General features: G+C 31.4%; 1 protein-coding gene across 2 annotated transcripts in view; it reads right to left on the reverse strand.

Moving 5' to 3' along the window:
* Nucleotides 1-26,214, reverse strand: part of dnc (phosphodiesterase dunce) — a 204,712-nt gene that overhangs the window by 125,599 nt on the left and 52,899 nt on the right. Inside the window, exons 1-2 of one of the 2 annotated variants that reach the window (XM_013322382.1) lie at nt 21,363-21,508; nt 463-699 (exon numbers count right to left, since the gene is read on the reverse strand). The exons of the other annotated variant lie outside the window; for it this stretch is intronic. Coding sequence (XP_013177836.1) covers nt 463-605 — 143 coding nt within the window. The 5' untranslated portion in view covers nt 606-699; nt 21,363-21,508. Of the gene's footprint in view, nt 1-462; nt 700-21,362; nt 21,509-26,214 lie in introns of those variants that run through there. 2 annotated transcript variants of the gene reach the window in all.

The following is a 26,214-nucleotide window of genomic DNA, read 5'->3' on the forward strand; positions in this document are numbered from 1 at the left end:
GTGTCCTCAAAACAATGGACGACGTCAGGATGAACGCTTGCGTATCTAAACTATTGTTGTGTTAATGTTCGTAGCGGTTTACTGAAGAAACCCTCATGAATATTAAGATGTATTATTTGTCTCTCAGGCCACCGAGTCGCTGAAAATACCATTACAATTACAAGCACGACTTGAGTCATTTCCTTTCAACAACGATATCTATAGAATTCTATTATCTAATTAACATATTCTCATTGCCAAACTCTGCTCGATGGGTTTGGAAAATACCTTAAAGATGGCAATGTTTGCGAGTTTGTAAAAAAGGTAGAAACGTATAAATAATAATGAATATTGTGACGGAACTTTGCAGCGTTTGTTTTACACATTTTCCACGTAAGTTAATACTTAAGTGTTCTTCGTTCACATTGTCAGTTAATATGGCTGAAATATTATCAAGTATTTTATTGATTGTAAAAAACTTACCCACATATCCAGGAATGTCGACGACGAGGTATAGAAGCGAGGGTGAGCGCAAAGGGCGGCAATGCCGCAGGGGGATCGTCGACGTCGTCCTGCGCCCCGCTCACCCGCACCTCGGGTACCCGCAGCTGGTGGCGACCACTCATCTCACCACTTATTCAGTATACTCACATATTAATATGCAAATTTTTAAGCACTGGTTACCAGAACTTGCCTGTTATACAGTCATTTGCTGACAAACTAAATAAATGAAAACTCATTGGTGTTGAAAAAGACCAAATTACATTTTCAAAAATGGAATGCGTTGTTAAAATCGATGATCAATTGTTTAAAAATTGCGATTACACGATGGTCTTTATTCAAAGAGACTATTGGTGTCCTTTTTAAGCAGCTAAAGGAACTGTTGTATACTTAATACTTGAGATATAATCTGCTTGAGAAATTCTCAGTGGGAACTCGAGCTGAGAGGCTTTGTCGATGAAGTCCCATCGCCACATCCGCTTTAAGACGCTTTCGTTTACTGTCACCATGTACTAAATGTCGATCGATATTTCCTGCTAAGTATTAAAATTACTGTGAAAATCTTAAACTAGAACTTAAAATATAAAAACCTTTTAATTTTGTTATATCAAATGTCTCAGTTAGCTAGCCATTACGTATATTCATTTCGATAGCAATGATTCCACCACACTTTTAACGTTATTTACTAAAAAGATTTTTCAAAGTAAGATAAGACAATTTAAATTGTCTTCAATTAATCTTTTTTACATTTTCTAGATACTACGGCGTTCAATGAAGAACAGAAATAGTTTCAAAAAAGCGTAGCATTAAGAAAAATTGTGTATTTTAGTAGGTCATTGATATAGGTGGAGTTATATTGAAGTACCGGAACTATCGCCGCATCTGTTGGCCACACGCCCAACGCTGATATTGTTGACATACGACTAAGGTTACTTACAGCTATATTTATGTTACAATTATCTCAATGCGTCTCGTAAATACTAGTAATCATATATAGGAACTTTAAGACATAAATAGTAAACAAGTAAAAAGGGTTAAAGATATAAATTATTGAACGAAAAGTTAACTGCAGTGTCTAAGCACAAATTATATCAGATTAATTTCAATTTGTTTAATCATTGCCGTAACAGATGTTTCCCGAACACCTGTCAAAATTCAGAAAGATTATTCCTTAAGCAACGTATAACATAATATTAATGTATTATGATTATAGAAATTACATTCATTTACGTTAAAGATTGAAAATCAGTTTTGTGTCACAAAAAAAAATGTCATTAACCCTTAATGCGACAAGCCCTTAAATATGCTAATTGAGGATTTTATTAATTTCATTAAAAATGAATAGTCATGAACAAAATTATTTTTTAATCCTACTTCAAACGTGGATGATTGATTATAGTGTTTAGTTAATTTAGATGCTTATCTTTACAATCTTTATTTCGACAGTAGTTTAGATGTAGTGGCAATAAAATGTCGACAAGGCGGGTCTACAATTAATCGCTGATCGCGACCTTTGCGTGCGGGGTGCGCCTGAAAGACACATAACACGCACACGAATGTATTTGCGTGCTATAATATTTTGGCAGGCGTTTAAATTTAGTCCACACTTGTTACTACCCATTGACCGTGATCACGAATTGCATTAAACAAATGTAAGAACCGAATATTAAGAAAATAAGTAATCTAATATAGACGTTTGCTATATGCATTCGTAAAGTTTATGATAAGAAGAATTAGCTTGATTCTCTATACAGCAAACGGTAGTTTTGGTTCAAAATACTAATATGTAATAGCTACAATATTCTGGATAACCGCTCTTGACATATATAGCTGAAATTGCGAGTGCTTGCCAATATCCAATATTCGCGTAAAAGCTTAATATAACATGTTACAGTTTTCGTTTTAGGTTTTAATAAAAAAACCGCTAAATCATAAATTTCTGAAATCTACTAATATAATGAAATAGACTTTTTCTTAAGATTTTACCAGTTCTTTTAAAAAATCGCTTTTAACCATTCTCAGATGTATTGTTATACATAAAAGTTTCCTAAATAACATCTCCATACATGGATGAATTTTCTCCATAATATTCAATTACGATATTAATGTAGTCGTAATAATGTCAAGGTTTATTGATTACGACGGACCCATCCTTGAACATTTTGCATGCCTAACGATAAATTAGGCAGCGTCACGCCGGCCGTGGTATTCAAATCGAGTGCCATCAAAAACAATGAACAATAAATGAGCACGCTTAAATGCACACATGCCATTTAATAAAGCGCAATTAATAAATACCACACGCGTGATTATTTAACATAACTTTATGAATTATGACAAAATATAAACTTGATTAAACGATTTTAATCTCTCGTATGTCATTAATTGCCACGACTAATAATATTACAGTTATTATTTGCACAGATATTTACATATAAGGATTATTTTATGCATGTTTGTCAGTCCAACTAAGGAATATAGAAAATTATGCAGATACAAAAAGAGATAATAAATTTATAATTGAAAAATATTGGACAGGTAATCAGAAGAATGTTATATTATTCAGTCTGAAGGATGTGCATACGTTTTAAAACTGCGTACTTCATTGTCTCTAAGAAAACAATTTTAATTCGCAAAAAATGACTACGTCGTTAGATTTATCACCAAAATTAAAGCCACATCACAACTTATTTTAGACTCCACCAAGAAACTATAAATAATTAAAAAAACGTCATTCAACGTCTTTATTTTCATTGTAAACAAATTTGCATACATTCCTTTTTAACGATGTAAATTGAATGATCCGATATCGATCGATCGACTTACAATTAATGATATAAACATAGATTAGGAATAGATAAGATAGTAAATTATGTTCATTGTTGTCTACTTTAATGCCATAATTCCTTTAACATAACAAAATACTAACGAAGAAGGAAAAAAGCGTCCATGTATCTTAAAATCACAAACTGTAAGTTCTTAGAAAACTTTTACGTATACGTTATTTTGCAAAAAAATAAACGAAAATTATTTACATTTTTCTGTTGGATTATTCTATTTTTGAGTGCAACAATTAATTGCTTAAAACATCTTTAAAATTGTTTACTTGTACAAGTACTAATAAGAGGTCTATACCTCATAGAAAGGTAACCGAAAACTGCCTAAGTTTAACTTAATATTCAAACTTGAATGCTTTACATTCATTACTAATTGCTCCCTTCACGTCTGACTTAAGCGGCCCATTTAGTGGTTTAATTTATGCTTTTAGTGTCTTCACAATGTAATGAGAAAAGTAGGTCAAATATAAATAGAACAAAATATAAACAAGTCGCAGATTGAAGCAACAATAACTTAAATGTCACGTAATTATGTTATGTATGTGGATAGGTAGGCTTCAGTATAAGAATAATTATATGAAACCTTATGTAGAGGATTTGTAATTATATAGGCACTTGCGTCTTATATCATACGTAATGTTTACATAAATGCATGCGTTAGCTCGAATACAATTTTGGTAATTACTAATTGTAGCTCGCGACTCCGTCCGCGTGGATTAAAAAATCTTTCCTTCTCTATCTAAGAGATTCCTTCAAACAAATATACATCCATCTAAACATTTATAAGAATTAAGATTATCATTGTCGCACAAATATTGTTTAGTAGTAAAGGTAATCGTTTAATGTAGATTTTGTTCGAACAATATATGTATGTACATATAACTTTTGATTATTTATTATTTATATTTAAATTTATTACTGTGATAATTTTCATATATTGGAATTAAAAATAACTTTTAATGTTTAAGTGCTACATGACCTTAATTTAAAAGAAAAGTTAAAAAGTTGTATAGTTCGCCGAGGACGGACGAAATAACCTCAACCACGACTACATTTTGCAAACCGTACTTTAGATAATTAGGCTATTAAGCGATTCACTACCTTCTTATAGTCGCTGAAAATATGAAAGTTTCATTGAAGGCTTTTTATAAGTACCGAATTTAGCTAAATTATTTTCACGTTAATCAAATTTTATTTTGCAATTAATTCTCAACTATTATTCGTTTTTTGTTACATATACATTGTAGTTTTTTGTGCATTAACAAATATTTGTTGAGGTAAAATTCTTAGTACAATGTTTTGGTGCAAGTCTAAAAACTCCTCACGACCTTTACTTCCTCGTTGTCGAATTTAATTATGTAATCAATCCATTACCTGAGTTGTAAAAACAAGTAGTAAAAGTCGTTTATTTCAACGACAAAATATAGTAACGTATTCGAGTTCCAATGGTAGTATACTTTTTATCACTTTATACTTCAGCCTTACTATAGAATCGGTTTTATTACTTCGATTGTTTTAAGTGAATTTGTTTACTAGTTTGGTTTATGTTAGATCGATTTGGATACGTAAGTACCTACTAAAACAAACCCGAACTGTACTAAACTTCTCAATACTTATACAGAAAACTTTCGAGATTACTACCCAAAAATTCAAACACAAGCTTTTAGATATTTTATTTGTATTATTAATAATTCTATAATAATAATTAGATAGTCAAAAATTAATTTAATTAATCCAGTTAAGTAACATTACTCTCATACATTCAAAGTCTTGAATGACGTTACCACGCATAGTCAGGGTCAAGGGTTCTCATTTTATATTATTACTCTTAGATCTCATGGTCGGCAAATTGCTTAATAAATTACGGACACACTACGTATTATTAACACTGTGAACAACAATTACCTACGTGACTTGCCCTTTGTGACGTTTCTTACCTTTAGTAATACTCTGATTCAGTTAATTAATTTAATCTAAAAAAACATTCAACTAGCTTAACATCGGTATACACAATCAATTTAATGTAAAGTAAGCTCACTTGTAAATTAAAAAGTAGACTAGCTTTTGCTCGCGACTCCGTCCGCGCGGTATTAAAAAAATCTTAATTAGTAGCCGACGTGGTCTTCCTGACTATATTCTACATCTATACTAAATTACAGCGAGATCCATGCAGCCGTTCTGGAGATACCTTTAAACAAACACCCATCCAATCATTCCCACTAAAATATTATAAGAAGTAAGATTATCACAAAGACCTCGAAAGATATCTCTCATTATTTATTCGTAAACTTAGTTAATGTTGATTTAAATATAAAATACAGTATTTATTTATCCTTCCAGAATTCCAAGCACCAAAGCATACCACCATTGTGTATCAAGCTATACAAAAATACAGAATTGAATTAAAATATGGTTATCCACGTTATCAAATACAAAACATATAATTGAATTCTTTTTTATTAAATTGAAACAGATCATTCATTCAAGATTTTAATTGACGCAGTCACGCAAGTCTTTTACGACATAGTATTGTGATAAAATAATGAATTAAACATGTTGACATTTGTATACAATACTAATAAAATTATATGAATACCAATTAACATTATACGTTTGTATACAAGTCTATAGATATATTTTTTATTCCAACAAAAGACAGAAAAGAAACAACACCTTACGTTCAATGTGTCAAGCAAGTACTTTTGTGATGTTTTGTTGTCCGACACGCAACACCAATAATTATGTTTATCGAGCACCTGTCCAACACGTCACTATTGAATGGAAGAAGCCAAAGTACTTTAGAGCTATAAAAAGCGACCAGCCGTTACAAGAGTTAACTCTATGTGGAAGTCAATGAGTCATAGACAATTTAAATTGAACAAATTATTTCTTCCATATTGTTTTAATGTAAGACTCTCTCAAGAGTTATGTTACTTTGATGCTACAGACACACACACACTTTTATGTGGTTTTTCAAGTAAAAAAAAAACAGTTTATTACGGATCAATTTAAACAATATCTATGACTGTCTCCAGTAGTTAGGCATCAGGACATTAAAACTGAAGAAATGGTCTATAAAACGAGCCTTTTGACTTTACTGCACATTCCTTTTTTAATAAAAGAGGCTTACAGGATCTCTCCTCGCTTTGATTAACAAGGATCACGGAATAGCTGCGGCGACAGAAATTTATACGACGAGATTTTGGATCTATTCCAGCAAGACATTAAAGTCTGCTGCTACCTCGTCCGACTTAATAGTTCTACGTGATTTTATTATACCGATTAAATTGAAATAAATATGAATAGATTTTAATCGAACTTCTTGAATAATATTAAAGGAAAATCTTGAGTCCGGTTGATAAAACTTTACCCAATAATTTCGTCAATGTAAATTATAATTTTACTGTACTAAATAACCCGAAGCGAAATAAATCTAATGACCTTGAGAACTACAGTTTTATGAATTATCACTATTTGATAATTCTTCGTCGAATTATAAAACTTCAAATATTTTATACTTCTACAATTGATTAGTAGATTGATTATATGTTTTTGTCACAGATTGTTATTTTATTTATTTAAAAATTGTTTAACAAATACCGAAGTTTACAAATTCGTAGAAATAAGAAGTAACGAAATAATCAGTGAGGTCGTCGTCCGCTCCACGCTAAGTTGGTCGAAAGGTTTATTAACATAAACTGGCCCACTTGCTACTGTATATAAAAGTGTAGAATTTAAATGACTCCGTTCCATATTATCAAGCTGTTCACGATTATCTGATTAAAATTAACTTTGTGCATTTCTTTATTTTTTAATGATTAAATAAACACTAGTATATTATTTTTACTTCCCAATAAGCAATATCATAAATTAAATACTGTTTTAAATGTACAACTAAAAATATAATTTACGTAATTTATTTCAGTAGTAACTTTGTAGCAGATTTTGTATATCAGTAGATGAAACCAAGATAAACGATTAAAAATAAAATTGTGGAAGACTTACTTTTTAATTAAGTATACGGCAATCATTTGTGGTACACACGTAGGGATGTCTAATATTTTTTTATGAAACTAAATCAGGTAAAATTATTGTAACTAATATGTATCGTATGACGATATAAGATAACGCTGCGGTAATCCGTACTTATAAGGTTTCCACGCCAATGTTGCAGATTAAATATAATACATATTATTTTAAAACTTAGACTAATGTTTGTTCGGTACGGTCGTGACGTACGTGCTTTTTGCTACGCAAAATATTATGCACGCCGGATTTCAACGGGAAATGGAATATTTATACAAACATTGCGTTCGAACACTAGAAATATTCTAAGATCTATATCCATTCAGCATCGTAAATTAACTTATACTTCCGATGCTTGAGTAGATTCTTGGCAAAAAAAATATATTGGATCACTATTTTTTATTGAATAGCGATGAAGAAAACAATGATTTTACATACTAACTGTGGTTTTTGATACCAAAATACATGTATAAATCATATTGTTATCTCTGAATTTTTTAAGATAATGACAAGGATGACGACATATTTTATACAGAAATCAACGGTAAATTAAATTTTAAATAGTATTAGGTACACTAATTCACTAACCAGGGGGGTCTCTTATCTTTTCACAATTGCGATAAATGGAAATCCGTACAATCTGCCTTTCCATCTTGTAACGGTTGAAAGAGCATATCTATTTTATATTCAATAATATAGTATACTCAGGTCGAATTTGTAAATGATATTCAAACCTATAAAATATAATTATCACGACATCGCGTGAACGAGGCAAGCACCCATTTCGAGTGTATAAACATGCGCCAATATTTGTTTGGGATAGCAACGAATCAATGCCGTATTCGTTTAACAGTCAAGCTTATGTTTGTTTTATATCCAATTTCTATTATAATGATAAACGCTTTTATAATATTAACTTGCATGGTCTTTTGTTTTAACGAGTCATTGGTTAAACGTAAATTTTCATTTGATATTTTCACTGTATAATAAGTAGTTATGGTGTCTTTTATATGTTCTAAAAGTATTCGATTTTTTAAGTTAATTTAATGGAATTTATAATATTTATTTTTTGGCCACATAATTAAATAAAACATCGAGGTTAACAATAAACGGATTACTATCAGTGACTATCAAAAACACGATCCATTAAACTCCAGAATGCTATAAACAAAAAAAACTTAATACAGCTTTTAGAAGAACAAGTTGTTGTTTAGAATAGTGTTTTCAGCACAAACTTTCGATATAACGAAAATCGTAGATAACAAATGAAACATTAAAAACTATACGAATTGTGAATTATCAAAATCATCTATTATACATTATTTTTTCTTATGTTATACCTTAAACAATATCTTCACAACCTTGCTCTGTAAGCACAATTATCTTTATAGATATATTTTTGTTTGAAGCACTAACAAAGTAGTTGTTTTGGGAACTGAATCGTGAAGTAGACCATTGTTCCATTCAGTCTAAGGTTAATGACACATCAATTAAATGGCATTGTGCTTGTAAATCTTATTTTAATTTAGTATTATTTTAAAATCAGACTAAAACAAATTTGTTCCCCAACTTCAAAGTTATATGATAAAAATCAAATATAATTTAGTTTCAAATAAAATGTATTAATACTATATAGTATTATAAAATGTTATTAAGACTTTCAATACACGCCGTTTAACCATGTTGGTCGATTAGCGTAGTAGAAAAAAGTATTCGTACTTATTTCTTTTCTTCTATCTATTATCTTTTACGATCGTCTTCTAACACTGTTTACGAACGTGTTCTATCTGGTAGGTAATTTAGAGTCAACAAAAGACAACAACAGGCAACTTATTCAGTCTAATCGGTGTCCGTTAGTGTTACACAGAAGACAATAAGAATGTTTATATTTTAACAACTACTTGACCACATGTTTATATGTTTACTAGCAGTCGCCCTGGATCTTCGTCCGCGCGAATGAAAAAAAAAACTTAATAAGTAGCCTACATCTGTGCTGTATTTAATCAAGATCCGTTTAACCGTTTTGGAGATTAATTATAACAAATACCTACCGATCCATCTAAACTTTCGCATTTATAATATTAATAAGAAGTAAGATAATACTTGTCAATATTGAAGAAAAAATATTATTTCGTCGCAAGGTTTATTTTTTTATGCGTCGATTCTTAATGTTATCTTTGTAGTACAGACGCGGCGTAGTAAGATTGTATTTGTTTACTAACAGTGAACGTGCGCGCTGGCCGCAGCCCACCAAAGACGATCATAATAAGCACTTAACGACGAAATATTGTCGCTAATTATTCAATGTCTCACTGTTTGTCATGCACTTGAATATATTAAACGGTGCGATCGGTATAGTTAGCAGTCCGTAGCAGAAAGTGCTTCCGTATGGTATTTCTTTTATTACGTAATATATTGTAGTCGAATGGTAATTTTGTTGTTAATAGTAATGTTTATTAGGCTTAATAGATAATGAGGAAATTTACATACGTAATAATATCAATAACCTACAATTTGTGTACCTTAAATTTGACTAGTAAAGTACTGTTAAAGAAGAGACGAAAGTAATATTTACTTACAGTTTTATTTAGACTTTATACGAAGTTTCTTATAAGAAAAACTGTACTTACATGATATCTTATGTTTATAATTTAGTAAATTCAGATATAACGGCTGATAGATATTGGAAAGTAATACATTCTGTGCCGACCCTCCGTAGGGACAAGGGCAGGTGATGAGGGCTGATATTTACAAGCATTTCTTACTATCAAGTGTGTATTACATTGGATCGTATTACCGTGGGTATCATTTTCGTCCCTCTCTTTCCCTTTGAATAAACAGAGACAGTAGTATATTTTTCTACACGTGGATACCCACGGTCTCATTGACATTTAAATACCAACACGTCTATACAAAAGTAAAACGGCAAGCCATCTGAGATGATTGTCAGCAAAATTGCGTAATTTGTTTTTTCAAGTCTCTAATTTCGTCTTTTAAGCGGCACCTGCACTTGTTTGTTTTAAACCTTCCGAGAAGTGGTATTTATATGTAAGTTTTATAATGTTTTTTGTTACTGATAAAGAGTACAAAAAAGTACTTAGGACCATTTAGTACTTAGGTACAGCCAGTTTTGACCATTATCTAATTTGGGCCAAAAGAAAAGCATTGGTCGTACTACTTACGACAATTAAGTTACAGTATTTCTTACGTTATTTAAGTGTAATATATTTTCAAAATGTCTTCTATCTTACTTCTTACTAATATTATAAATGCGAAAGTTTAGATGGTTGAATGGAATTATGGCTAAACGAAACGGCTTAACGTGTCTTCATAAAATTATCACAGTTGTAGAACATAGTCTGGAAAACCACATTCACTACTCATTAAGTTTTTTATCAATTCCGCGCGGACGGAGTCGCGGGCGACATCTAGTAATGGAATATTTTCCTCCGTCACTTACATTACTACGTAAAAAGAACAAACGAAAAATTGAATATCGCGATTCTTCGCGAATTTTTTTTTATCTATTCAATTAGTCTGAAGAAATTTGCTTATAAATTGAGTTCCGAAAGGGAAAGGAAATGTCATAGCACCTAATTTAATGTCATTCAAATGCGAACAGCCATATCACTTCCAATGCGGCTATAATTCTAAATGAATTATGTTATGTGTTCTGGTGTTAAACGAGACAGCGTGTAGCGACAATGTAAAGTATATTGAATCCAATAACTCATTCAACAAGACGCCTTTTAAAGAAAATCCACAGAATAAATTATAGACTTCAAAATCATAAGTTCTCTGTGGTAAATATTTCTTGTGTTGTATATATGAAAGTAAACATATATCGTAAGTAAATAGTACGATAGGACTTGTATTTATTGCCTGTATAATATTTATATCCGAAACGACTTCGATCTCGACTATGTTTGTTTAAGATATAGCTTAACTATTTGTAAATACTACCTACAACTGAGGTCTAGAACAAATACTTCATATCAGGAAAGCTTATTATTCTGGCGGATAAAATATTACTAATATTATAAATGCGAATGTTCAGATGGATGGATGGATGAATGTTTATTTAAAGGAATCTCCAAAACGGCTATATGGATGTCGTTGATATTTGACAGATTTAGGACATATTCTGGAAGAACACGTAGGCGACTAATTAAGTTTTTTTTAATTACGCGCGGTTAGAGTCGCGGGCGGTAGCTAGTATTAAATATCTATCATCGTCTTAAGTCAAAAAGTTATTATATTACACACCATATTCAACGACCAACAATAATCGAGAATTGCTTGCTCTTTTGACTTTATGTTTATGTATTCTAGCTTAAGTTAACTTTAAACAAAGATCAGCTTGTTCAAGTTTTCGAAGTCGATGTACAAATAACGCGAGACTTCGAACTAAATATGAACCGTAAAAATTTATGAGATAATATTAATTTAATCTTCGACCTTAGACATTGCGATACAAAGTTCGTGGAAATAATTACTTTGCTGTTACACAGAAACAATTCGATCTGGATTTAGACGTGGGAGCAACTTCATGAATATTAAAAAGCGAAGAGAGTTCTTGTACATTGGAATTCATTTATCTTTGATAAAGTACACGGATCTGTTTATTTCTTTTAATTTCAAAATGGCGTCAACATTAACGGAGGGTTTTATTTTGTGCCAATGACCGAATGACTTGTAATTTCTCCGTATTGTAGTGACAAGTGACAATTAATAAAACAATAACATGTTTGTTTATAAATTGCAATAGGGACTATTTATGTTGAAACAAAGAAGCACATTACTCATAAGATAAGAAATGTTTTTACAACACCAAGACATTTACGTCTTCCCTTTCTTATCCAAGAAGTATACATTTTTCCTGCGGGTTAACATGACTCTAAATTAATTTCGGACTTTCTAGATTCATTAAATTTACTACTGTTAGGAAGAAAATCCGGAAATGAGCCAGTGTATTGACTCAACACTAGCCTTACTAAAATATCGACGTTTTTATCCCCTCGCTATCCATTCTGACACTAGACTTAATAACGAAAGCACGTCATTCGCGCCAAAGAATTGTATTATAATTAATAATGTCTAAAACGACATACATACAACTACTTAATTTGTAATTGTCAGCTATATTAATTTCAATTGTAACTAAATTAATTCTACTACTTGTGCCCTGTTGATGCGAGATAAGTCTATGCTTTTACTTTTTTTAATTAGGCGGCATAGACGTTACCATAGTCGGTTGATTCAACTTTCAGAAACAAAAGAGAAAACTTAACCTTAGCAATAACAAGGAATAAGAAAGTAGTTGAGGTGAAGCTCTAATAAAATCTCCAACAATGTTCCCTGGCACGATGTTAGGCGTCCTCATCGTATTCAGTCTAATTTTGCGAAAAAAAATCCTGCGTAAATACATATTTGCTACATAGCTCTTATCATTGTGTTTTTTTAATGCAGGTAGCACGTGCAAGGTATTATGTGTCAATCGCTTTCTGATGACGTCAATCGTTACATCACGCATAGGTAACGGACGAGCTTCTAGTCGCAAAACTATCTAAGTGTGTGTTTCGACTTCAATATACGTACATTTATATTGTTATCTCTCATATTCTCTTTGAAAACTGAGACGGGAATGTGCATCAATGCAAATGTCGCAGTAGTACTATAAAACATAGCTGAATTTGTTATTATACAATTTATTTAATTCTAGCTATTTATAGAAAAAACTATATTTTCATTAAAAAAATAACTTGTTCCTCCGATCACTATTTGTTAAATATATTTTGAGAATATTGTTCATAAAAGAATGAGAACAAAACGAAAGACAAATGATTTATAAAACAATCATTTAAACATATTTCTTTAAGTAACAATGTAGGAACTGTCAAAATGAGAAAAAAAAAGAAAAGTAGAAAACTAAAGCTTCAGCTTTTTTAAGTCCAGGAATTTCGAAATATTTCGCAACGCACGTCCCGCTTGTCAGGAGTGTAAATTGCTACATGAAAACTGGCAGTCGACATTCCAATGCCGATCTGAAGCATGATTGTTCTTTTTCCAACTTTTTGAAATCTTTTATTTTAATGTAGCTTTATTGCATGTCACTTCGTTTCTTCCGCTTATAAAAAAGTTAAAATTGTACGTAATAATATACCTAAAGGACTATTATACTTTAATTCAAAACCCTAAAATCACATGTTAACGCATACAATGTTTCAAGGAAATGCCAAGTATAAAAATATTCAAAAATATATCTTAAAATTCGTATAATTTAGACGTGTAAAATTCCGAAGTCATACCCCAAATCTACAATAGCAGGAATAATTTACGACTCGATTCAAAAAGTCTAACGATAACGCAGTAGCAATTTCCAGTATTAAATATAATTTTTCATTCAAAAACTTTACGATTTCCTGGTCGAAGTCTGCATTCGCGTGACTACTGTGAAGCGTCCCATTTGTCCTCTGAATTATAATGACGCAGAAAAATCAGATTTATGAATTAAAGATTGAGTTCCATTAGATATACATTCATGACATTGCCGTCACCTCGCCATTTCCTTGGGGATAACATATTCGAATATTGAAGTTTGTTTGTACGTCTGTATAAATTGTAAATACGTTGCGGAGGGAGAACTGCGCAGCGCATAATAAAGGCGTGTTTGCTTTATGACGATTATAATAGTCTCTTCGTTGTTTACTTGAACGAGATCAGATCTTTCTTTGTTTCCACCTATTTTTCTTTTTATTTATATTTTTGTTGGCACCTAAAAGATTATAGAAGTTTTCATTAAATAGACATCGCGTACTGCTGATATTTAAAGATAAAAATGACGCTTTAGAATTCTTAATAAACAGTAATCTTAAAAATACATATTTTAAGATACCAGAAACATCAGTCATTGCCGTTTTTTTTGTAAAACACTACAATATAAATATAAATTACCGTCGATTTTGTCTCCTATGCCTTAATGTCCAACTTTTCTTTATTTTAGTAAAACAATAATTTTGTTCTAACAATAACATTGTTGCCTTATGTCTCTAATAAAGACTAACAAAACCTTGATAAATACAAGGATCTAATCTTAATAATATCTCTCTGTTTAAACATTGTCATTTTATTATCTTTGATTAGACATTAATACCTATTATATGATTGTTTATCAGTCATACTCTCACACACAGAATCTAACTTGAGAAATACTTAAGTAAAGAAATCTACATTAGAACTACATTCAGCGATTCACTTGTGTCCATTGAATTATGAGTATGGCAGTTTGTGTATTGAAGGGTATGTAATGCGACCTTCGTTGGTTAGAGGCGGGGGAGCGGCGAGTAAGGGATGGTTACGTGACATTCCCTGCATGGTTCCGATGTAATGCCGATAAAGGCTACGTAGACGTAAGTGTTTAGAATTCGAAGCATATTTGTGAGGGCATATAAAAATATACCTAAACGTCAACTTTAATGCGCAATCTCTTTTTGTTAAAAAAAATTGAAAGGCGTAAAAAAAAAGGGTTAAAAGCATAAACATAAAAGGTTGGTTAATGCCAATGCTGTAATAGACTTTAAGTATAATAAAGATTTATTTAAAAAGGCCTGCAGAAAATTTTCTGAAATGGAAAATTGCCGACCATAAGTACGAGTAACCTTCGTCGGTGACGTTAAGCAATTTTCTTTTCAGAGGGTTAAGTAAAGATTATCGTGATCTCTGCTTTCAACTTTCAGAGACTTGATTGTTGGAACATTTATTGCGTGCGTCTTTAGACTTTAGACCATCAAGTAATTACGTTATAATAACGATGTTATACGTATCTGTTTGTCACGACATCTTACTTCGCTTTCTTCGCGTGCTTCTATATAATCTTTGGGTTATCTATTTACTATAGACTTTTCTATCCAAATTAGTTATAAAACAATGGAAGCATAAGTAGGTGGATTGAGATCAAAATACGTTACTTGCTAAACCACTTACATGCATTTTAGTTATAGTACTAAGAGTATCCAGTCTAAATACAACTTCAAAGTGAAAATAACTTGGCAACTGTATGATAAATATATTCGGCATTATTAGTAGTTTGAAAAGCACTTCAATAGCTGACTGTATTCTATCGGCATTTAGATTAAGGTTACAAGGAATGCAGAAAAAATCGTAGAAATAAAATGTCTACTATACTATTTGTCTATACATAATAAGTCTGGAAACAAATACGGTGATAAAACATATAACACAATACATTGTTAATTAACATTTTTTGCTTAGAAACAAAATGTTAAAATGCATTTATATATGTTTTGGACGTTTCATTATAACTTGCGACAAAAGTGTAACTAACCAACTTTATAGCAAATTGACTGTTGCAGCGTAACGTCAGCAAAATAGTATAAAATATAGCGAACAATTTTTCATAACAAGTGTAATTGAAATTTGCTGACGCGTCGAATGGAATTTGTAGAACGCGAGGTATTATTTGATTTTATTTATATGCACTGCACATTGTGTATGTAATACTTACTTTGTATATTATATTTTATACAGAGAAATTGAAATAGAAACTTGAACATTGCATTATTTAATATTTATGCTACTAATTTAAATGATCTAATAAAGAATTAATAATAAGTGACGTATGTGTTTTTAGATTCTAATCGTTTTTGAAGAAGGGGAAGAGTAATGATTGAGGAAACACGAAAACGTAGATTAGTAACTGATAAATGTTTAAGAGTAGAAAGAAACAACGTACAAGATGACATGTAGTCACGCAGTATTACATAAATGTAACATAAGAAACTAACTGGATATTTTGTGCTGATAAAGCGATAGTTCCGGTCTTCTGACATTGCTTTGCTTTCACAATGTTACGCTCCAAGTGAATTGAAATTGTTGCAATTTCTCATGTGTTATTTTACTTTGAATTTGTTAAAAGATCTATCTTATATCAACACAATTTTTTTTATATTTAAAAGGATAAACTAAAATAGCGAAGAGTAATAGCCTAATTGTTAAGGGTATGGATTTCCGATCCCGAGGTAGGAGATTCAAATCCTCCCATTGGACTATTGTCCTAAACCATGTCCTAGCACAAGCATAGAGCTTAGTTGGAATGGTACATGAACTGTAAGTAAAGTAAAAATTATATAAACATAGTTTAAAAAGGACCTCTAGCTCGGTGAGATTCGTTGTTAGTTATAGGAAAATATATAAAACCTAAATGGGCATAGTAAATTGCATAAAGAAAGAAACATGATACGAGTATAACAGCTGCAGTACGAAAAGGACAATGTGGCAATTTTTGATATTGACAAGAGGTTGCTAGTGATCAACCATAATTTGGTTTAACATATCCACCGGGTCAAATATCCGGTCGGTCTATACTTCGTACTTCACTCGAAACTAAACCCGTCCAATAATTACAAGTTGGGATTATAATAACAAAATGTAAGGAAATGATATAAAAACTATATATAGAAATAACTATGACATAACGTTATCAGAAAAAAAAACATTCAACTTGATATTAAATGAGAACAAAATGATATGGAGCAGTTTAACAACATTGATATTATTGTTACCACATTCCACGTACACTTTGATAAGGGTTACGGGCAATTCTCTTGGAAATAAAATGTTCGATTCAAATTTATTGTCACATAGAACCCTTGGAGATCAGCAAAACTCTCCGTCGACATATATCCTCGTCACTTCATTTAATCCCACCGAATAAATTTTAGTAGGCTTTTACCACTTTAAAAATAAATAAAATATTTATTTTATTCATTAGCATAAAAGACATTGGAAATTATATAAAAGATTTTAAATAGGGTCATATATGCAATTATAAGACATTTCTTCTAAAATAAAAAATATTTATGTGCTGAATCTAAAAAAGTTAAAATGTATAGTAAAGTATCTTTAATGATAGACTTTAGTCTCATTAAAGAACTTTATATATGTTGTTTTTTAGGGTTCCGTACCTTATACGAAAAAAAAACGGAACTCTTATAGGATCACTTCGTTGTGCGTCCGTCCGTCTGTCAAGTCCCTTATTTACTGTTTTCTGTAGATTTTGATGTAGTAATTATAAATAATTGAATACTAAAAATTACTATCTAATTATATTGTATAGTTTCATTGGTTCGGAAATAAGAATGTTTCTCGTAGAATACAAGTAAATGTAGCATGAATTATGCGCTAGATTTATCGAGTAGGCAGATGTAAAGATAATCTAGTGGAATGGTTATATTAATAAAATAGAAGAGCATGCCAATATTGTATTTATACTATACAATAGTGTTGCTATTTTTAAATAGATTAAAAAATAATTTATGGTTTATTCCAAAGTATTTTTAGCAAAAGGTTTGCAATTTATAGCGTTGATATATGAAAAGAAAACTATGTGGGGTAAAAGACTTCTTTCATTCCTTTCATTACTTATAATGTTAAAAGACGCATTATTTTTATTCAAATGTTAAGCAAATATGTGGTAAAAATAAATAATAAAAAATAATAACATTCAGAAAAACTTTTTATTGTATTCCCCACTGTATGAAAATGGTCTTGTATTAAGTAAAAACCTGTAGATTTTCTCGTTTGCTCTTAGTGTAACTACTATTTAGTAAACCTGCAATCCTTTCAAAGTAATTTCATCGAAGCGCCTTTTATTTAAATCTATTTTATATATGAATGCAATACCATTTACGAAATTAAAAATATCGTTAAGAGAGATCTGTTGACACAATTTGCTAAGCTTAACTTCAAAGTAACGAGTGACATTTTTATCGAGTGATTTAATAATAGTCGCCTGTCGTTTGACATGCGAAATTGATAGAAGGCCTCTGGAAGGAATGGGCAATATCATCTAAAAGAATTTTATCCCTGGCGACATTCTGTCGTCACAGGACATAAATCTGAAATGGTCTGGAACGGATATACATGTTACTGGAAAATTGTATACACAGCCTGTTTGTAATTATCCTTGGAATATCGTAAAGACTCCTTTAAACGAATGTTGACCAAATTTAATTACAAACTGGCGGCTTCATCATAATAAGTAAAAGGAATCTATAATATCCCCGCAAACATTAGCTACCTTTTCGTCACAGCGCTGCTTGGTGCACTGACAGACAAACACACAGACAGACAAAAAAATTAAAAACTGAATTCTCTTTAAAAGCAACGCAAATACAACTTGTCCGCGACATATGTTTTTATTTAAATATTGCATACAGACATTGCAATTTTATTAATTTTATAATTGCACGCGTTATGTTACTTCAGACCAGACCAATAAATGCTATACTAACTGGCGAAATGTAACTGTGTTTCGAATTTAGCATCACTTTTGTATCGTCATTTTAGCGTCGTATTGTAAAGGATGGAATATGTTATAACACAAGTCAGTGCGGTACTCTTCTGGGCTAAAAGGTGAATTTGGAAATGCATTCGTTCGATGTGTAATTTTGCGATTCTTGATGATTTGTCGGGGAAAATTAGAAACTGGCAGCGTACATGATTTGCTGGTAACACACGTGTATACGACGTAAAATTATTCCTCGTAACGGCGCACAGTACCCCATGCGAATCGTAATCCCGCATTTAATCACAACGCGTGAACTAATATGTTTACATCAATTGTTTTGCACGTTCACGTTTGTTAGAACCCAACGACTTTTTGTCACTGGTTTAAATTAATTTCGTAAATTAATTTACTTATTGTTTGAAAAATAATTTGCTTTAAATACTCAATAGGTTTTAATTAAACTTTTATGTTTAATAAAATTTAGCTGAGAGCCAGAAGTGATGGAACTAAAATGTACAAAATATATCTTTTCCACAATAAAAAATTATATTATATTTAGTTTTATTTTTAGTTTAACTTTATTTGATATAGTATACATTATAAGCTTATGTCTTAATTTAAATATATATTAACATGTGGAAATATAAGTATGAAATAATAATGAAATATACTTATTGTAAATTACTACGTACAATTTTAAATAACGACTGTCGTAATATTAATATTATATTTGTGTAAATTATATCACGTTTCCACTGCATACCAATGCAGGCATTAAAAATAACTATTTTCCCAATTCAGAGCTCAATCCCGAGGAAAGAAAAATTATATTAATAGGATTAAATACATTAATATGTCTGATTCCAGCTTAACAATATACATACTTATACTTTACTGCAGACTTATTTATACAAAGCTGTAAATGTATGGCATTTATTTACTTAGAAGATAGGCTTTGCGTGTTTATTACAGAAAATGGTCCCTACTCAGCGAAGGATTATGTACAGACGACAGTTACTAGAGTAAGCCGTAACAGAAAAAAATAGTTCCGAGTTACGCCCTTGTATTAAGAATATCAAAGAATTTTTCAAAGTTATTTTTTTTTTTTTGAAATTGTGTTATAACGCCTAATTCTTTCTAAAGACTTTTAATATGTTTCGAATTATCTTCTCTGAATTTAGGAATTAAAAACTAACCAAACTAGTTTATCCTATAAAAAGCTCTCAAAATTATTCTAATTTTCACATGATTGATTTACGTAACCTCTTCAGAAATAAAATATTTCCTAAATCTTATTAGGATGTTGTTTATTTTTAAAAAGACATTTAAATAGTGATAGAGCCAGTAACAACGACGACTTAAGGTAAGCATACTATAAGCCTCCACTTATTTATGGTTAATTCTTCGAGCAGCTTGGCAGATTTAACCATTAAGATACTTTTTACTTAATATACAATAGGTTACATAACAACCCCTACACATACCACCGTAATGCAATTTCATCTCAAGCTCATTTGCTAATTAGTCATGCCATTTTTTAGTTTAATCATGGCACATGTGAGCTAATGGCCTTTCACGTCGGTTGCCATATTCGGAAACGTAACTTATGCAATGTGAAGTTTGATATTACTAAATGAACAAGCAAGATATAATAAAGCCCTTAATCCAAGATATTGTAATCTGAATTCTTACTAATATTATAAATGAGAATGTTTAGATAGATGGATGATTGTTTGTTAGAAGGTATTACCAGAACTACTGCATGGATTTAATTGAAATTTGATATAGATGTAGAACATACTAGCAGAAAAAATTGGCTACTAATTAAGTTTTTCTATAATTCCGCACAGACGGACTCGCGGGCGAAAGCTAATATACCTGTAATGTAAGGCTTGTAAAATAATGTTTCAAAATGTTTAAAAGTACGTATGATATTAACTTCAACTTATATCCTATTTCTGTTATTAAAGAAAAAAAGAATAACATAAAATCACTGGCGTGAAGCAGTTGCATTATAATTATTTATGCAAACTATTATAGTATCTTCTATTCTTATGGTATTATAGTAAAATTTTAGAATTGAGAATATAATTTTAAACCAGAGCGGGTTGAATTTATTTTAATTTATACTCGTAACCGCGAATTAGTTTGCGTTCTGTAGTTACTGTTGAGTAAATTAATAGTCCCATTGTCTAATTAAAAACGCTTTGACATTACAAAATTAATTACAGTAACTGTGTTTCATTCAAATTAACTTACTAGTGTAGTTTTAAATATATTTTTTGAGTTGTTTTTTGTCGAAAAACGAGTTAAATATCAATGTCTATGACAATAGCTATGCGAATACTTTACCTTACGTTTTTTTTCTACTTTTGTTTCACTGTTTCCATTCTCAATCAAGGTCAATATCAGCACGTATCCGTAAACAAAAAACCGGTTTGGAAAACACACATTCTTAATCAATTATTAGCAAAGTAAAAAGACATCGCGCAAAAACAATACAGCCGGTCATTTACTTTTACATCTATTTTTACTTTAAATTATTTATCTTAAAAAACCAAACAAAACACAAACATCTTCTTGAATAATTACCACGTCGGTATTTGAAATTAAATTTCATTAACAAAAAAAATATATTGCAGATTCAAGGTTACGTTTTAACAACACATTCCATTTATCAAATAATAAAATTTCACTTGTGCGAAACTCACGATAAAAGTGAAATGTCAATGTAACTCGCGCGTGCTATTTGGCGGTACTAATTGCTAATTGTCCGTTATCGGATGTGGGTACATTTCGAGTCATGTGCTTCGAGCGTAATCAGAGGGTGCGCCGCGGAGGCAGCGCGCTCACTCGCGGTTAGGAGAAGACTGTCAGCGCGATGTGCGACCCGCTGCTGCGTCCGAACGGCGTCTCTTAAGAGGTAGAGGGAGCGGGAGCGGACGCGGGCGCGGACTAACTCGAGTGTGGCGGACCCTTAGAAACGCTAGTAGCGTTCGCCTCGACGCTCGGGGCGCGCCGACCTGAATCATCCCCAGCCCGTTAATAACGCAAATATTTCCAAGTTGACCCATTGATATTAAACGCGCCGGTATATACCATGTTCTTGTTATACGGTCACAAAAAGTTCAGAGTCCTGTTACATGTTTTTACGTAAAATCACACTATTAGTATTGCACAAAATTCTTATTGTAACATATCACTGTCGAAATTGATAAATGATAATAATATTTGTTAATTACAACTACAAAATATAATAACGGTATAATATTTTAGACGCAATTATGTTAACCTAAGGCGTTCCAGACAATTATCATTATAATGAACAACATTATTAATGTTATTAAATAAAACCACGTAGTTACTGATTTTCTGCAATAAAATGATCACTAGAAAAAACATAACGTAAGCAAAAAAAACACTTAAGAATTAAAATAACCAATTACCAAAACAAAAGTCTAACTGTTTGTAACGACAGGTTGTTTCGACATTGTATGACCCATCATTATTCGATTACCAGGCTTATAACAGCGCCCTCCAGGCTTCCGGGCGTATTCACACTCGATAAAACGTTAAAATAGGCGCTACTAAGTGTCACTAACAACAGAGTGTGATATCGGACTCCGTTTGCGGCACGCTGCTGCAATTAATAGCCTTATCTCACACAATGATAAAGGTACGAGTGCTGTTAATACAAAGTTAACGCGTATTATTTCTGAAATACACTTAGTGAAATGTTCTGGTTCCCTACAAGATTATGATAGAATTAATGTATGATTAATAACAAGTAAGAAATAGGTCAATAAGGAAAATTAAAAAATATATTAGGCTTTTTTATTTTTAACTTACGATAAATAAGTTCCCCTGGTAAGCTCTAAAAATTTATGAACTGCAAACTTGTATACATTGAATGGTGTGCAGCTAGCTCATCAAAGTAATCAAGCAACTGAATGCAGCAGATATTTGAAAAGAGCGCCGATACGCTCGGTCTACGTTTTTCTTTTTGACACAGTGATATATTTAAAAGCATTGGCGTAGCAACGTGTGCATGGACCGGTCACTAAATTGATAAAATTGTTCCACTCATCTGTACGTGTTTCAATGACAGTCGCGTATCTGTATTACTTGTATTAAAAATTAGTGAATAAAAGTATATAAATCGACAAATATATCAAACCTGGTAGGTATAAGTCAAACTAAATTATAATAACACGTTAACCCGTCAACATCAAAACAGTTTCACAAAATCCTTGTCGTACTGCAGTTGTCAAGACATATTTTTCTTTTGTGTAATTTTCTATACCTATGTATAAGTACTTTTTAGATTTAACATCTTTTCAGACAACTACTCTCGATAACAAAACCTATTTAGCCGGTCCAGGTAAGCTTGTCGCGCTGTAATATGTAACTATATAGAAATTTAAAGGTGAAAAGCAAGTAAAGAATGAATTGAAAAGCTATGAAGTAATCATCAAAGCTGTGTTTGTACAGTTTAATAGTAAAGTAAATGATATCCATCAGAAAATTTTTATTTTTTCTCGTAAGTATGACACTAATATTTTCTAAATCCCCACTGAAGCCGGTACGTTTTGAAAGACGGTACGCAATAAATTAGCATTAACCAACCCTTTTTCATTAAGCTACAAAAAATAAGTAAAAACTGATGATGGCAATTTATTTAAGTTCTTAATTGTATTTATACTTATCAAATAATGGCCTTAAGTTTATAAATTTGGGACAAATACTTGTAAATTCAAGCAATATATGAACGTTCCAGTACAATACTTCAAATGCACTTCTCCAACAAAGACATACTTCGTAGTGGTGCCTCTATTGTGACGCTACGGAACAGGTTAAGAAATTAAATTCAACCTCAAAGCAGCACTCTGCTGCGCTATTTGATAATTAAATAAACATTTTCCAGTAAAAAGTAATTTATAATTTAAGATAAACTACTTTTATTTCAGCAACAGCTCTTTAGCATACGAGACTAGGTCTCGATGTAAGGAGTTTATTAATTATTAAAAAAGCAAAGTTTCAGTTTGACGTTATATATCTCAAATAAAATTGAATTGGTCCTTCAAGTCAGATTGCGCAAGAATCAGATATATCTTCAATTCCAGGTAATGTTTCGTAGATATGTTAAAAATAAAACTTCCTTTGTGCCTTGTCGGTGACCGAGAGAACGTCTTTTAATAAAAAATTTCGTAGAAAGGTCCTAAAATAGATAACATTCATACGTGCATGCATTTCGAAAATACATTTAGTTCGTTCACTTCTAGCGCTGAGGTAACATTCCATTTGCATAATGAAATCAGACAAATGAAGTAAATCTACAGGTACATATTCATTGTCACAAACTTGCAGATAACATTTCACAAACGTCAGAATCATACAAATATTTTTGTCTAAAATAAATATTTTTTACCGATTACCGGTTAATGTAGCACTACCTACAAGTATTTATAACGATATATAAAATAATAAATTACAAATCTGCTTAACGTCTCTAATTCTGAAAAATTTCCAACGAGACCGTCCCCTAACTCTGAAAACCCTTTGCAAATATTTGTCACATGAAGTCAAAGAACAGCCAGACTGTGCAAATATTCTATTGTTGGATGCAGTGTACATATCCGCTTAAACTATATCAACGTAGAAAACTGTATGTCAGACAAAAGTTACTTCTAAAAAACCGTCCACATAACCCACAAGTATTATTAACAAGATTTTTTTTTATCTATAATAGCCGCAATTCATATCTTACACCTTTTATTTGGTAAATCCTTTTGTTCAATTAAAATCTAACGTCTTGGTTCCTTCAATATGAGATAACCTAAATAGTATTGTGTTATATATTGATGATAACATTAATTTTCATGTCAATAAATATTGTCAGCGTAATTACATTCTAGTCATTATAAAAGGGATTTCTTAACATCGGCTGATAAACAATTACGTCGACAAACACGCGTTATCTTGAACCGTTCCCTGAGTAAACTGCAACTCCTTGCAGCTTGCATTGCACACGACGCGACGTGAGCGTGCATATTTGTATAAAACAATGATGGTTTTTGTTAGTTCAGACAAAGTTGTTTCTATAGAATTTGTGGTTTCTTAAGTCGGCAACCAGATACTGTCTACATTCGAATCCTATTACATTTAAATTAAAATGCAAATCTTAAAATCCTACTAGTCTTATAAATGCGAATGTTTGAATGGATGGATGTTTGTTTGAAGGTATCTCGAAAACGGCTGTATGGATCTCGCTGTAATTTTGCATACATATAGAACGTACTCCGGAAGAACACGTAAGCTACTAATCATATTTTTTTTATTTCGCGCGGACAGAGTCCCAGGCAACAGCTAGTCGTTTATAATTTTAAAAGTACATACAAAAATAAATGACCGGTTCTTATGAACAATCTAAAGAAATGAAGGGAGTATTAGGGCGGAATCTCTGCGGCTTAATTGCGAGTGGGCCTATTTCGGAAAAGGAATACAGCTTTAGTTTAAGACTTTTTATGGTTATTTTTACTTGTTGCTTGCTCCCTATAACGTTATATTTAACAGCTTATAAGCGAGCTATGGTTTTATGACTTAAGAAAAGATAAAATTGAAAAACTCTTGACGGTATAACAAAACATTGTTACCATATTTAAACATCTTTAGAAAAACATTCGTTGAAAATTTGTTACACCTGTTGAAAGTTTGGAAAGCGAAAGATATAAATTAAGTACATGGAATGTGGCCAAGTTGCGCTGCAAAACCATAATGTCTGCTATCAAACAGTTCCAGATGTTGTTGAGTTCCAACAAAGTGTCTACATTACATATATCTAGCTTATGTATTCAGATAAAATTATATAAAGCATTTTGACCAATACTTTTTGACATATTTCCATGCTTTGGCAATCAATTAATCGCCTTAAAACTTTAGACGTTTAAAAATTTGGTTTATTACACGTGAAAATATAAAACAGTCCATCGTCAAGTGGCTTAGCTTAATATAGAACGAGCAAAGCAATCAAAACTTCTTTGTTTTTAAGATATCTGCATGAATATGTAAAACGGGCTAACTTAGTTCGCCTCATTAAAATTTACAACTTCTTAATTTTACTGCAAACTCAAATTAAACTTAGAACTTAAAATATTATATTTACTCATCAAAGTTTTGTGGAGTCGTGTTTAATTAAAAATTCGTATCTCATATAGGTATCGTCATCATATCTTTTAGGTTAAATAATCTGAAGCAATTTTTGAAATACCTGAAGAATTATTAACTTTAAAGTTATAATACCAATACCTCATTTTTAACCTTGACCAAGTTGGCACTTTCAATATAATGCAAAATTCTTTCTGCTTACGAAAAAAAGCAATTAAAACAAGTTTAAATAAAAACAATGATACTGGCAATAATGGTGGGACCGAAAACTCGGGAAAGTATTAAAAAGTTGCGGCCGACGGGATGTTGGAGCCGCAGGGTGCGCCTGCTATCGACCCGCGCTGACGTAACCACTAGCCGAACCGACTGTTCAAAACAGGGAATGAAGAAGCAAGTGTT

Source organism: Papilio xuthus, unplaced genomic scaffold, assembly GCF_000836235.2.
Source record: "Papilio xuthus unplaced genomic scaffold, Pxut_1.1 DF825928.1, whole genome shotgun sequence".
NCBI classification, from domain to species: domain Eukaryota; kingdom Metazoa; phylum Arthropoda; class Insecta; order Lepidoptera; family Papilionidae; genus Papilio; species Papilio xuthus.